At 41.9% G+C, this 15,545-nt stretch overlaps 1 protein-coding gene across 2 annotated transcripts in view; it reads right to left on the bottom strand.

Moving 5' to 3' along the window:
- Positions 1-298: 298 nt before the first annotated feature.
- Positions 299-15,545, bottom strand: part of TSC22D2 (TSC22 domain family member 2) — a 52,073-nt gene continuing 36,826 nt past the window's right edge. For both annotated transcript variants that reach the window (XM_053311084.1, XM_053311085.1), the window contains 2 exons: positions 5,410-5,461; positions 299-1,864 (listed from right to left, as the gene is read on the bottom strand). In XM_053311084.1, the coding sequence (XP_053167059.1) occupies positions 1,604-1,864; positions 5,410-5,461 (313 nt within the window). In that variant the 3' untranslated portion in view covers positions 299-1,603. The remainder of the gene's footprint in view (positions 1,865-5,409; positions 5,462-15,545) is intronic.

The raw sequence follows: 15,545 nt of genomic DNA, 5'->3' as shown, positions 1-15,545 counted from the left end.
GCATTAAGTATGAACCATTCTACAATTATAAAGCTGGGAAGAATGATTAAATGCTTGAACTACTTGTACAAATTAGTTTGATAGAAGCTGTTCTTTAGCTAACCTAAGGTAGCTGAAGTGTTCCACCTGTTTTCAGACCAAGCACTGACCTTAAGCACTCTTCACATTCTGAAGACATGCAGAGCCAAATCTTTCAACAAAACTGCATTTTAATTTCAGAAAGTGTTAAAATATATTGTACATCAACTTCTGACATACTACGTTAGTATACACAAAATGATGGTCTCTTGAAACTGTATTTATGAAATGTACATTTTAATTTAAATACTCAGTATACACTGCACTTAATCTGCATGTTGCATTTATTAAATACATTAAAATCTGCAATGTAACAAAACATTTTCTGCATACGAAATTCAAAACACCATTTTAAATGAACAAAAGATGGCTCACTTCATTTTTAAACTAGTGCATAACACACCAGCTCAGCTCCACCAACACTAGCTGTTCTTTCTTTTTATTTGACATTGTTCACAGACTATTACATATCACAATAAGAGTGCTGGATAAAACATGAGGTACGAAAGTGGTTCAAAGATTATAGGTCATGCAGATCATGCTAGACAGCAAAGAAAAATGTGAATGAGAACACTAAATAAAAATACATAAAGAATGTGCATTATAAAATAAAAACTCAATTACACAGCTTTGCTTCTTTGGTTACAAAGTAGGTTGAACAATTTCACAGCTTTTTATTCCCACCCCAAAAAAATCATACGAAATGTCAAAAAGCAGAGGAATCATGGCAATTTCTCTATTAGAAAGTAGAAACAGAAATGAGCAAAGTTTTCTTCATCAAAATAGCCCATCAATTATTTTATCACAATGACTGGCGACTACCTGTACAGATGCACTATGGTCTTCATACTTACACTATACAAAAATTTACATTCAAGCTGGGTCTTAACTACTGAAAATAAATACCAAAAGGTAAATTGCCATTAGTGTTAGAAATATGCCAGGATTCTTTTGTTCAATTATTGCCTGAACATTTTAGCTATTAAACTCAATCCTATCAATTTTTACTGATACTTACATTTATTTAAAAAAAAAAAAATTAAAAGTTCTGTGACATTGTTCATGTACATTATGAATAGCAGCCCTGTAATAAATAAAACACAAATAAATGAAACTAATATAGGCAAATGTTATTTGTAATTGAAAGAACAGTGGCTCTAAAGATGAATTGTTACTATGTGGCGAGAGAAAAAAGAGCAAGGCTCAAAGTAATCCATGAGTAATGGAAACCTCAAAGAGCCTCACCAAAGCTCTTAAAGACCCCACTCATGCGCACCAAACAAATGCAGACTTTTGCATTTTAACTCCTTCTACCATTTCCCTTGTGCACTGATGGCATAACTGGACACCAACTGTGCTGTATGACAATTTAGTGAGGGAAAGTTCTTGTAGAATGATTGTCTAATACTGAAAAGGCCAAAACACACAACTGAAGCATGGCTACTTGCTTTCATATAAAGTGGAAAGAACACCAGTGGCACACAAGGACAGATTGCTTTCAGTTTCTTAAAGAGGCAAGAAAGCTTTATGCTGAGGAGACATTCGGCTGCTGCGGAGGTTGGGTTGGCTGCGGAGGCTGTGCTATTACTGCTTGCTGTTGAGAAGTGCTACTGGGGTTGGCCTGTTGGGTTGAGAGCTGCGATAACTGATCATTGTTTGAGAGAGATTTTAACAGTGCATTTTCTCGTTCAAGTAAAGAGTTTCTTTCTACTAATTCTTTTATTTGTTCCTTCAGTACTTCCACTTCTTCTCTGACTGCATACATCAAATGGCTTTTCACCAAATCCTGTAAATGGCAAATGTGCTGTTAGTCAGGCATGGAAAACTCATTTTGCTCAAAATTCCTGGACACAACTTTGTTGGCAGTTAACTAAATTAAAAGCTTCACAAAGAACGTGAAATATATAAAAATCAAATGCAGAACACACATACACACACCCGTCTCCAGGGGCGTAGCAAGGTTGGAGTGGGCCCAGAGACAAGATTTAACAATGGGCCCCCACTGAGTGCCACAACAGATCATCCTAAATTATTTTTAAGGAGGTTTTGTAAATTGTGGATGATGCAAGTCATTTAATGGTACTAGAGAGACATGCTGTTCTGGTAGCTCCAGGTCTTAACACTCACATCAATTTTGGAGGGTGGATACAACTGAAGGAAGCCCGGGTGGGTGTGTGGCTGGGGAAGTCAGTCATGTGACTTGCCTCTGGGGCACTCCCGAAGACAGTGGGCACCCAGACAACTGTCTCCCCTTGCCCTATTATACTTATACCCCTGCCCCTCTCTAGTGTGAAAGAAAGTTGCTTTAACAGTTCCAAGCCACCAAAACCCCACTATGGTATACTTATTGTTTAAAAAATAAAACCCAGACCTGTTTCAACAGAAAAATTCTTGCTCTTCAGTTATGGAGCTTTTTGGAGATAGATGCTAGCCCGTATACTAGTTTAGATCTCTCTAAAACGTAGCCAAGGAGATACAAGCTTTTAAAAAGTTACCTACATTTGTATCCCACACTTCCTTTAAAGGAGTTCAGACTGTTAACATCCCCCAGAGATGGATTTGGTAGATAGGGTTGTAGCTCAGAGGTAGGGCATCTCCAGATAGGGCTGGGGAAGACTCCTGCCTGAAACCTTGGAGGGTCATTGCTAGTCAAAGTAGACAATTCTGAGCTAGATGGACCAACAGTCTGGCTCAGTATAAGATAGTTCCTAGAGTTAACAGAAGGCTACTAAGAATGTTTTATGGCCCAACAAGGACAGATCTGCTTGCCTATTTCAAGTTTGCAATGACCAAGTAGGAATTTTTTTGTAATCTTGTTTCTTGTATGCTTTCAGTATGCCTCAAATAACCATCACAGGTGCATGTAGGCAAACCTAAGCAAGTGACTGCTGACCTTCCCATCTTTGCTAACTTTGTGCAAGTTTAGTTCTCTTATAGTTCTGGGAATCCCTACCACAGACAAGTTCTGCTTTACAGAAGCATCTCATACATATGAATGAATCTTTTTGTTCTTCAATGATGCTATTTAGATTGATTATGTGCCTCTGAAATCACTTCCAAATTTGCTATAGTGTTTAGCTTGTCATTCTGAACATTCCTTATGATTATGCATCAATAAACCAGTTGTCTATTCTTATTCACAATAACGACACTGAGGTTATCCAAGACTAGTGCTCCAGAAATGTATTAGTAATTACACTGGAAGGGTCTCCAGCAGCAGCTCTCTGTACTGTAATACATGCTCATAAATACCAATTAAAATATGGTGCTGGTTAGGCTTCTACAGCTTGCACTGGTAAAGGGGCAACATTTATCAGACAGACAACATATGGAAAGAATGTCTGAAGGACCACTTCTTCCCTTGTGAACCTGCCTGTTACACAGGTGTTCATCAGTGGCCCTGCTCCATTGCTCCTGTCCTCAAGGATAAGGTGAATGTCAACTGAGCACAGCGCCTTTTCAGTGGCAGTACCCTATGTCTGAAACACCCTTTCCAGAGAGGTCCACCTAGACCCTTTGCTTCTCCTTTTTAGGTATCAGATGAAGATCCCTTTATCATGGGATCTTACCTGTCTGGATTTTTACTGCTACAGGGTTTTTTTTGTTCAATTGTGACTGATTTATGTTTTGCTATAACACATTGTTTTGATTTTATACTGCAAGTCACTTTGGGGACATACCTGGAAAGATCAGCTATACATCTTGCAAATAAAGACAAATAATGATTTGAGCAGATGATGTAATTTTAAGTGACCTTAAGTAACTTCACATAATTGTTGGCTGTAGCCAATGTATCCAGGAAACTATGCATGCATGTGTGTGTGAAAGACACAAAGAGAAACATTCAAGTACTCTTTGGAATATGGATTCTACTACTGATGTGTTCTACCAGTATTCAGTAACATGTTAGGGCAAGGACATATAAAAGATATTTGCTACTCACAGTCCACTCCTAGCATTTTTACATTTATTTATTTATTTGGTATTTATTTGAACCATTTATTTGACATGGTTCTTTAGGGATTCCTCCTCCAAACCTTGATGGCTCAAGAACTTCAAAATTAAAAAGGATTTTCTTCTGGCTCTCAAGCCGATGTTAAACCAAAATCCCTAAATATATTATGCTTCCATAGGTCATGATTGTAAATGCCCATGCTTTAAAATAGTGAAGATCTGACTGACTGATTATCTATATAATTATCTTAGATATACCTGTCGCTAATCCCATGGGTGGCAGCTCTCATGAGAGTTTGCAAGCAAAGGGAGGGGGGAGAAAAAAAGCAGCGGTGGGGGGGGGGAACACAAGGGCAACAGACAGGCCAGTGAATGTGCTGGGAGAGAAAGCAGTGGTGGTGGGGAAGTGAAAGTGGCCACAGGGGAGAGCAAGTAAAAGTGTGAGTGTGGGTGGGGGGAGGGGGAGAGAAAGCCGGGGCGGGGTGTGAAGAGAAAGCGGCAGGGTGGGGGAAGAAAGCGGCAGCTGGCCAGTTGGCAGCCAGAGAGAAAACACATTGGTGGGGGAGGGCTGAGTACAAGGGGCCGAGAACGAGGGAGAGCTAGAGGCGCTGATGCTCTGCGCCCGGGACAGCTAGTTCTTGAAGATTTTGACAAAAGACAACAAATGCCAAACAGCAGCAGTATTGCTGCAGAATTGTTTAATTACCTATGTGCAAGTTAGGGCTTGGAAAGATCCATGTTAACTTCACTGCATAACATATCAGCTTATGCACACATTTTTCACTGTTTAAAGCTTATGAATGTATTGACAAATGGCAACACATTATGCTTATAATGCATCACTTAAATGGAAGTGACACTTTTAAAATCACCAGCTCCTAGATGACTTTGAAAGAATTGCTTCCATTTAAGTGATTCTGTTATAAGCACCGCATTGCACAAGGACAAAATGGTGGAAAGGGGCAGGCTGGGTGATGGGAAATGGTGGGCAGTAAAGCTCATCAGGTTTGTGCTGGACACGCCATCTCTCATGTGATCAAGAGGGGGCTGCTCTTTGCCAGCTATACTGAACTCCAGGCAGAATAAAATACTGCTTGCATCTGTTTTAAGATTCTTTACCTTAAAACCTTTTCCTCATACTGGCTTGCAACCCACGTATGCAGCTTTGACAAAAATGAATGGATCAGAGTTTCTTAACCGTGGCCCCCCAGATGTTGGACTACAACTCCCATAATCCCCAAGCAAAAGCCATTGCAGCTGCGGATTCTGGGAGTTTTAGTCCAACAACATCTGGGGGCCCAAGGTTAAGAAATCCTAGATCTGACTATACAGTGGAGTTATTAAAAAAAAATAAAAATCAGTAGTTCAGTTACTTACCATTGCCTGTTCTATTTTGTTGTCAATAGCTACAACACTCGCACCAGAAGCACTGTTAAAAAAAATGAACATATGTATATAAACTCCAATAATCACTGAAATGATTAACAAAACAGATTCAAGGCAAACACATTTTGTGTATTTTATTAGAGGTGTTTGTGTACGCACAAATATCTCTCTCTCTCTCTCTCTCTCTCTCTCTCTCTCTCTCTCTCACACACACACACACACACACACACACACACACACACACACACACACCTACCTCAAGTGCTTCTCATACATTTTGGGGGTCATTACAACACATTTCTGAAATATCAGTCTTATTCCAATACACTCAGGAAGAAGCAGACAAATGAGCAAGATCCAAATTAGTGTTACACTAGTGTAGCACTCTTCTGGTAGTGGAAGGACATAAAAGAATGTTGTACGATTCAAGGAATCTGGGTTCCCAAAGAGTTCTTACTCTAGTGGAAGAGATTATATAACCTCTAGTTACCTCTTCCACAACCTTCTTCCAATAAGAAGGCCTCTTCATCTGCTAGCAGTTGTGCAACATTACAAAGCAGTGCAAGCCACTCAAAGATATTTTCTTACTTTATGGTAGCACAATGTTAGTCTGGATCCTGCCCACTAACTATAACCTCAGATCATAATAAAAGTTAGACATGTTTAATCCTATCAAAATCAATGGGAATTGAGCACTTATTTTTTCAGTGGGATTCAGACACAGCTGGTCCTTTCCAAAGTGGACTCCAAGACAGATCTATTCAGTCTGTAGTCCCTGTTCAAGAAAGGCAGAGACCTCTTGAAACAGAGTACAAGGAGAGTAATAATGTCAATCCTAGCAGTTGTCATGGCTAATTAGACTGAAGCATCATTAAAGCACAACAGGAATAATTCAGCATTATAACCAGGTCAACTACTTGGCCCTTGCATGAGAGACATTTTGTCCAATATGCCCAAGAGGACATATAGCTTATGTATCATTTAAGAGAAGAACAAGTAGTATCAGGTTGGACATGCAACAAAATGGTGCAGCATATCGTGAGTGTGAATAAGTGAAAGAGAAAAAGAGGAGAGCCAGCATAGTGTAGTGGTTAGAGTGTTGGACTAGGGCTGGGAAGACCCAAGTTTGAATCCCCATTCAACCATGAAACTCACTGGGTGAGTCAGGGCCAGTCATGTATCTCTCAGCCTAACCCACCTCACAGGGTGGTTATATAAAAATAACTAAGTGCTGAGCTCCTCAGAAGAAGAGTGGGATATAAATGTATTAATAAATAAAAATTTGAGCCTGTGTCTGAGCATGGTGAAAAAAATGTAAGTTAGCAACAAAATAGGAGACCCTACTCTAGAATTTGGTTATTTTTCCAAATGCAAAATTAATTTTATGTTCTGTGTTGTGTGGAGGTGGGGTGCACTGGTGTTCAGCTCCTATAATTTCAAGAGTTAATGGCTGGTAACGGATCAGTTTAATGTTTCCATCAATATTTGCTGAGTTTTGTGGATGGAAAGGGATAATGGAATAGCTTATGTCTAATGGTGAATGTTGTTAGTTAGCATGACTGTATGTGTGTACATGCACACAATGATCAACATTTAACAGATTCAGTCAGTGTACAACTTCCCCTTCTGTTCCTCAGGAAAGGTCACACTCATACAATTGCTTTTATATTATTTTGGAGGGGTGGGTTAACCCCTTCCTCCGCAACACACACAAAGTGTTGAAATATGTCAAACCCCTTCCCCACAGAAACACAAAGCTGTGAAAATGGTTGGAAAGAAAATCAAAGGGGTTTTAAACACGCACGCCTGCCCCCAGAAACAGAAGGGGTTGTGACTGCCTTGAGGGAATATTCTTCAAGCTGAGAAATTTCCCACTCTTTTTGAACCTCACCACCAGTGTTCCATCTAAGGCACCTATATTTGTGTGCTTCCACACATTTTTTGATGTCCTCTCAGTTAATTTTAGATCCCGCTCAGGTTGAATCAGGAAGACCCATTCTGAATGCAGGTGTGCGCACACTGCCTTGATACGCTGCCCAGAACAAAATTCATTCCACACACAGATGAAAAACATTAGAAAGAACACTGCTCACCACTGAGTTCTAGTAGCTCTGCCCACCTGATTAAGCACCCTCCATGAACATTCCACTCCACTGAGTTTCATTGAGGTAGTTGGTGGCCCCCTTAGGTTTTTTCCCCTTCAGATTTTTGTGAAACAAGAGTCTTCCAGTACCTCCCTCTCGCCTGCAGGTGCACCAGTTATGCATCCATAAGGATCATAACTTTTCCAGCTCTTTTGAACTGAGCTCTCAGATAACACTGCCTTCAGAGGAAGGTTAAACATGCTTGAATCTCTCCCACCGAAACCAGTAGGACCTTCAAGAGTTTCAATTGGGTTGGATTTCACCCTAGAACTTCAGACCTATGCTCCAAGGAATATTGGACGAGTAAATTCATCTAGTTGTCACCCTAAGTGGCACAGCAGGGAAATGCTTGACTAATAAGCAGAAGGTTGCCAGTTTGAATCCCCACTGGTACTATATCGGGTAGCAGCAATACAGGAAGGTGCTGCAAAGCATTGTCTCATACTGTGTGGGTGGAGGCAATGGTAAACCCCTCCTGTATTCTGCCAAAGAAAACCACAGGTCTCTGTGGGCGCCAAGAGTCAAAATCGGCTTGACGGCACTCTCTACCTTTAAATTTATCTCGTTGGAGGATTTTTGCATCCCATTTCAGGACATTTAGTCCTAGTTAGCTGGGTCAGTGAGGAATATTTCCAAGAGCTTAAGGCAAATATCCAGATTGGAAGTGTCATGCCACTATCAGCACAAAAATGTAATGTTGCCAGAGTGTTCGTGTTCTGTGAGCATGAATTACTTGTGCATCATCATTATCCTGGGCCATAATAACCAGAACAATGGCACTTTTCTGTAATTAGAACAGAATTTGCTACTTATTTTCTAAGTATGTATTAGTTTCCAAATTGCACTTAGATATGAATTTTGCCTTTCAAAAGAGTGCTTTGAACTTACTCCATAATTTTTGAATTAATTTAAGCTTAGCACTTCATTTTACCACAGAGATAATTCAAGCATTTGGCAATAATTTAGTGAAGCATTCTAGATTCAGTACCTGACCTTTCGCTCGAACAAGTTGCCCCTACCTGTCATTTCAGAAACCTAGAAAATCTATTTTACTTTTCCAGAGTAAACATAATATATTCAAAAGCTATGGAGATAGATGGGCTACTATTCAGAGTACGGATGTTGGAAACCTACCTTAAAATATGCCTAAAAGACATTATTAAATTGGAATAATAAATAGGGGGGGTATATTTATCAACATCTTTACTAAAATACATTCTTATAACCAAGGGGTTAGAGCGAAGAATGCCAAGTGTGTCTTCCACTCACGGAAAGGCCATTATCTCACTGAATTGTGTGAGGAAAGCAAAACTAAATTCAAGATGATGTTCTGCTTGTGCAAGCTCCTACAGAAGTTTAAGAACTGCTATAATCCTACCATATCACTATGTCAACTCGTGCACAAGAATTTGCAGAATCATGCTACTGATTATTTGCCTTCTGCTCTCAGTTCTTTGAATACAACTCTATGATTAGAAACTTATCAGTTTGTTGCTGCTCCTAATGTCCTCCTCCATTTCAAAAGTGGTTTGCTTGCAGCAAGGCAAGGATGGTGGCAGCAGCTACTGTCATCCAAGCCCGAAGCATAGAGGATGAGTCGCAGAGTTTTGGATTCTGCCCAACCTTTCTAAGCAATACATAACCACAGTTTGTGTACCTGGCTCCCTTGTCCTTTACCTTACCCTTGCAAGTGAAAAAATTGGTGTATAGTAGAAGTTAAATTTCATTTTTTCAATGCAATGTTTTCCTTAAGGTTTATTCTAACAGAGAAACTCTGAAAGTAGTCTTCCCTAAGTAGTCATATTAAAGTAAACTTTAAAATATCTTGTGATTTTAGAATCTCTATTCTGTATGTTTATGTATTTGGAAAGAGAAAATTAATTCTGTAGATATTCAAGAAGGTATGGAAGCCACGCACAGAAAACTGAAGTGTTATAATAGATGGGATAGTTTTTAGCTATCCTTATGTATTGCTACCAGAACAGATGTAAGGCTTGAAGAATTAACTGGCATGTGCTTTCCTTTGAGTTAATATATTTTATTCTGGGAATATCAGCATGGACTTATATTCATTGATATAAACACACAAATCTGTCTATAAAGCACCAGTCTACCTGCTGTGTTCAGGGAAATCACCAGACCAGCTCAATCTGAACAAGCAGGAACAGCACAAGAGCAAATTCACGAGTGTTGCATTGTTCTTGCTATCACCTTCTTGTCCTTCTAGAATAGTAAAGCTGAAGGAGAAGATACAGATGTACCAACATACCATGTTTAAAATTAAAATGTTTTAGAACCAAGAATCTAAAAGCTGAAATGTGGACTTCTGTTTTAGAAAGCATTTCAAAAGAAGTGAATGTACATCTGGAAGAAATACTGTAAATAATTTCAGCTCCTTAAGCAGCCACCAATAAAGGAACTGGCTTTGATGTTTGAGAGGTTTTTTAAAAAGCAAGTTAGCTTTCATGTTTGAGGGGTTTTATCATCTTTCTGGAGTTTGCACTCCTATTAAAGCAATCTCTTGTTTGAATAAGCAGTATCAGAACTTTTGCATTAACAAGCATTTCACATGGTCAAATGTTCACATTTTCAAATGAAACTTCCTAGATACTTCAACTTTACTTTAGGCATCAAGAGAACATTCCTCAGATATCGTAAGGCCTGTTCTTGTGACTAAATATAGCTGTAGCTGGCATCTTTTAATCAAGTTTCAATTTTAAGGTATGGCAAGAAATACTAAAAATCTATTTTTATTTTCTCAGCTCACTTCAAAACAAAATGGGGGAATTTCACTTAAGCACATATTAAGAGAAGGGAGGCACAGGTGTCAACTTAGTGTATACTGATAAGTCTTCCTAAATGCTTCAGAAAAGCAGTCCATGTACTATTCTAGAATAAGTGAGTAAGCTTGAAACCAAATGCTACACATCTATTCTTAAGCTATTTAAAACAATATACCCAAAGTAGTGAGTACATTTTAGCAGAAAAGTGGTTAAATTTAAGCAATATTCATACATTAACAGCTCTAGGTCACAAGTTTAAAATTGTTTTTATAGCAGTCTTCCCTCCATTATTGATGCTGACCTGCAGAAAAGTTTAAAGATTAATGACATACTTGCTCCCCCCAACTCTTTACATGGAATTAGCACGGGGGGGGGGATATGCCACGTACTTACGGCTCAACCTAGAGAGCTGCTTTAGGCATGTGCAGGGGTTGCAGACATGCCTGGGAGTTTTCTGGCTCAGGCCCACACAAAACTCACCATGTAGCCCTCTAGATCAGGCCTTAATCTAGGTTCTAAAGCTAAGGCCAGGATCCAAACAAAAGAATTAGTTTTGTCAGGTTTGATTCCATGTGACCAAGGGGGCTTCTGGTTTGCTTCTTGAATAGCTGTTTCCCATGCCACATGGCAAACTTCTATTGAAACTGAGGGGACTTTCAAAAGCAGTTTGAACAGCAGGTCCCAATGCCACATCAAAGTCAAAAATCCTACTGCATGCTCACACTCTTTTGCCTGTTTGAAGTAACTCTTTAGATCTCAGCCAGAAAAACACCAGCTGAGAAGTGCCCCAGTACTTATGGATTTGAGATATGGTTCTTATTTTGATATGTAATCATGAGCTATAATGCCAGTAATTTTTGGTACTATTTAAACTAAAAGCTTATCAAATTTGGGTTTTGCATTTTATGTTTGGCTAGGATGAAATCTGACAACCTTAAAGACTGTGCTTTTTCATTTAAAAAAGCTTCCATTGTCCAGAGGTACCCTCTGGTGGACAAACTGTTATTACACATTTAGCTAGTAATTCAGGAATTACTGACTAAGCATCTAATAATCATCCAGATGTGATTATCTGTACAGTAAAACAGCTGAGCAAGTAAAGTTAAACAAAAATCATGGATTAGAAGAATGGGAGACAGTTTTAAAGATAATCCAATATCTTCATGCACAATACAGCATTTTACTCAAAGAGCATCTGCAGTCACATGTAGAGTATTTCAGAACGTATTATTGCCAAGAGAAGATTTGTACAACTGAGCTAACACCCTTGCTATACATCAACAGCCCCAAACTATCCTCTCCTGTTGATGATGGACAGAAAGGCTTGTGCTGCTGAAGCTGCATTCTAATCTTCCATTCTTTCACACACTGTCAGACAGAGAAGTCTCAGAGATCATGTAGGGTTTGATCAGGTATTTTTTTACAGCACCATAAGCCTGCAGTTGTTCCAAAGCACCTTACCACTACTATGGAAAATTTTAGCACAATCTTGCCTTTTTTCTTTCTTTCTTTTTTAAGAGCTAGATGTGGAGTTTTTAAAAAATACATACGGAGTTGCGACAGGCTCAGAAGATCATGAGCAGGGTTGTCTCTCTCATGCTTCTGGAGATGTGCAGAAAGTAGTTTTAGGTACAGAATTCTCCATTCTCTCTGTTTAAGGCAGTGATATGGCCTGTACAGAGCAAAAATGTACCCAAAGATGGGTGGGGGGCACGGTAGTAGTGATGAATGTACATCGGAGCAGTGGCTGAACAAGATTTCAATTGCTGGGGGAAATAGGGCTCCAGTGTCCTTGCCACATGTGGGGCGGGGGGGGGGAGAGGAAGAGAATGCTTTTATGTAAAAGCAGTTGCACAAGATCTCCTTGGCAAAGAATTTGGATTGCATGGATGCAGACTTAAAGGCAGAGAATAAAGGGCCCTGGGAGAGAAAAGTTAGACACTGCAGCAAATGATGGAAGCTAGAGCCTTGAGCCAAGAGTGACTTGGAGGAGGAGACAACTTGAGTACAAGAGGGAAGCGGAGGATTCTTTCCTGTACACAGACCCTGGAGAAAATAGGTTAGTGCCTCCTTAACCCAAACAGTTCCAATGTGTTGCAGATGCCAACTTCAAGCTTACTCTATCAATGCACCTGCACAGGTACATAGACTCCAAAAACAAGAATGACAGGTTGTTTACCTGTAACTTGGGTTTTTCTAGAGGTCATCTGTGCTCTTACACGAATGGGCTTTGCACCTGCGCAGAGACCACATCGGAGCTTCCAAGCTAGAGAACTGCTTTTTGGCGGTAACCCCACCACCTCAGTATATAGAGGCTGCGCGGGCTTCCCTCTCCAGTTTTCTGAGTCCGCAATCTGAAAGAGACTAGCAGAAAAGACATGAGAAGAGGGGAGGATGGGTGGGCGTGTAAGAGCACAGATGACCACTAGAAGAACCCAAGTTACAGGTAAGCAACCTCTTGTTCTTCGACGTGGTCTCTGTGCTTTACACGAATGGACACATAGCAAGCTTGAACCCGTGCCATTCTCACCTGGAGGTGGGATCAGGCGAAGATGGATTGTAGCACCGCCCTGCCAAACACCGTGTCTTTTCTGGCTTGGACATCCAGGGCATAATGGTGTATGAAGGAGTGCTTTGACGCCCACGTAGCCGCCTGGCAGATGACATCTAGAGGAATAAATCTGTCAAAGGCAGTAGACGCCGCAACCGCTCTCGTCGAATGTGCTTTAAGAGAGAGTGGAGGAGGTTTCTTGGCAATCTGGTATGACAGGGAGATGGTGCGGACCACCCATCTGGATATGGTCTGTGTAGAGGCCTGTTTGCCCTTGTTAGGGCCAGAGTGGAGCACAAAGAGAGAATTGGAGGTTCAAAGGGGAGAGGTGCGGTCGATGGAGAAGGCGAGCGCCCTTCAGACGTCTAGAGTGTGCAGGCGCCAATTCGGCTGCAGCAGTTGGTTTGGTGAAGAATGCAGGTAAGGAGATAGGTTGGGAACGGTAAAACGATGTGACTACCTTTGGAAGAAAGGCAATGTCCGGCCGCAGGACGGCCTTTTCCTTGTGGAAGGTGAGATAAGGAGGATCAGTTCTAAGAGCCCTGAGTTCACTGACCCGTCTGGCCGAGGTGATAGCCGTGAGGAAGGCCACCTTACAGGAAAGGAGATCGAGAGAAATCGCAGCCATGGGTTCTAAAGGGAGCATTCATCAGCGACGAGAGGACCAAAGTCAGGTCCCAAGCCGGGGCCATGACTGGCGGGTCCGGATAAAGGTGAGTGAGGCCCTTAAGGAAGCGCTTGACAGTAGGATGTTGGAACCACGAGGGTGTGGAGGTGGGGGAGTTAGCCACTATGGCTGCCAGGTGGACCCGCAAGGATGGGATTTTAAGTCCGGCCTGCTTGAGGAATAATAAGTAGGCACAAATATGTTCCACAGAAACAGAGTGCAGGGGAATTTCTCTGTCTTTTAGATAGCAATACTGGAGGCATTGCGCATTCGCTTCTGATGCGAAGAGGTCTATTTCTGGGAGGAACCGACAGCGGAAGAGGGAGCGTAGTGTGGGGGGGATGTAGTTGCTATTCGTGAGATGTTGTTTGAGTCCTGCTTAGCCTGTCCGCCGTGACATTGTCTTTTCCTTGTATGTGGACTGCCAAGGGTATGATATTGTGGTGAACGCAACAAAGCCATAGGTCCATGGACAGGAATAGGAGGGGGGGTGGAAGAAGTGCCTCCCTGTATGTTCAGGTAAGCTTTGGTGGTAGTATTGTCCGTCTGAACGAGAACGTGGGAGCCTCATATCAGGGGAAGAAAGGCTTTCAAGGCTTTGAATATGGCTAAGAGTTCAAGATAATTGATATGATGGGAGGCTTCAGCCGGGGTCCAGATGCCGTGGATGTTGTGATTGTTGGCATGAGCATCCCATCCATCCAAGGATGCATCCGTGGTGAGTAGAGGGGCTGGACAGGGAGGGTGGAAGGGGGTCAGACGGTGAGGTTGGTCATGTCCGTCCACCACAGAAGGGAGTGCAGAACCCGAGGTGGAAGCGTCAGTTTGATGGCGAGGGAGTCCTTGTGAGGAGAGAACACGGAGAGAAACCAGTGCTGGAGAGCCCTGGCCCGTAGTCTGGCATGAGGGAGGACATGGGTGGTGGAGGCCATATGTCCTAGCAGGCATTGCACTGTTCATGCTGATTGGGTAGGGTGGCAGAGTAGGTGGGTCGACAAGTCCAGGATGGCCTGGGTTCTGCGTTGAGGGAGGAAGATTTGGATTGCACAGAGTCGAAGAGGATTCCCAGGAATTCTATGGTTTTGGAGGATGTGAGCTTCGATTTGTTGTAGTTCACTTGAAGGCCCAGATTGGAGAGAAGGGTGATGACCGTGTGGAGGTCTCTGAGGAGGGATTGTGTGTTGTGAGCCACCACAAGCCAATCATCGAGGTACGGAAAAATCTGAATATTTTGTTGTTGTAGGGCTGCCACCACCAGGGCCATGCATTTGGTGAACACCCGGGGCGCAGATGCCAGTCCGAAAGGGAGGGTGCGGAATTGGTAAGTGTTGTGTGCTATTTGAAAGCAGAGGAAACGACGATGCTGAGGTCTGATAGTGATGTGATAATATGCATCCTGGAAATCGATGGAAACAAACCACTGGTTCTTTTACAGAAGGGAGGTGATTGTAGGAATCGTGACCATACGGAACCTGCGGTAGGTGATGTAAGAGTTGAGTTCCCGGAGATCCAGGATGAGGTGAAGGGAGCAGTCTGGCTTGGGAACAGTGAAGTATCGGGAGTGGAATCCTGGAGTTTGTGGATTGTGAACCAGTTCTATTGCAGACTTGGAGAGTAGAGAGTCGACCTCCTGCAGGAGAGCTGGGGTGGGTGGAGTGGATAACAGAGGGTTGTATGGAGGGATAGATGCAAACTCTATAGCATAACCCATCCTTGACTATGGTCAAGGCCCAGGAGTCCGTGGTGATATTTTCTCAAGCGGCGATGAAAGGGGAGAGCCTGGTGCCCCAGCGGGGCAGAGGGTACAAGTCATTGTCCTTTGGCTGGGTGTTGAGATCCTTTGGATCAGTGCTGCATTTTGGATCCGGTGAAGTTGGGAACGCTTTCTGTAAGGTTGATATCTGTTGGAGCGAAAGGACTTGTCCTGGGGTTGATAGTATTGTTGTTTAGGAGTATGGTTGGCGTTGCCATTTTTGTGGTTT

Source organism: Hemicordylus capensis, chromosome 3 (assembly GCF_027244095.1).
Source record: "Hemicordylus capensis ecotype Gifberg chromosome 3, rHemCap1.1.pri, whole genome shotgun sequence".
Lineage (NCBI taxonomy): Eukaryota > Metazoa > Chordata > Lepidosauria > Squamata > Cordylidae > Hemicordylus > Hemicordylus capensis.
This window is presented reverse-complemented; position numbering and strand designations above follow the sequence as displayed.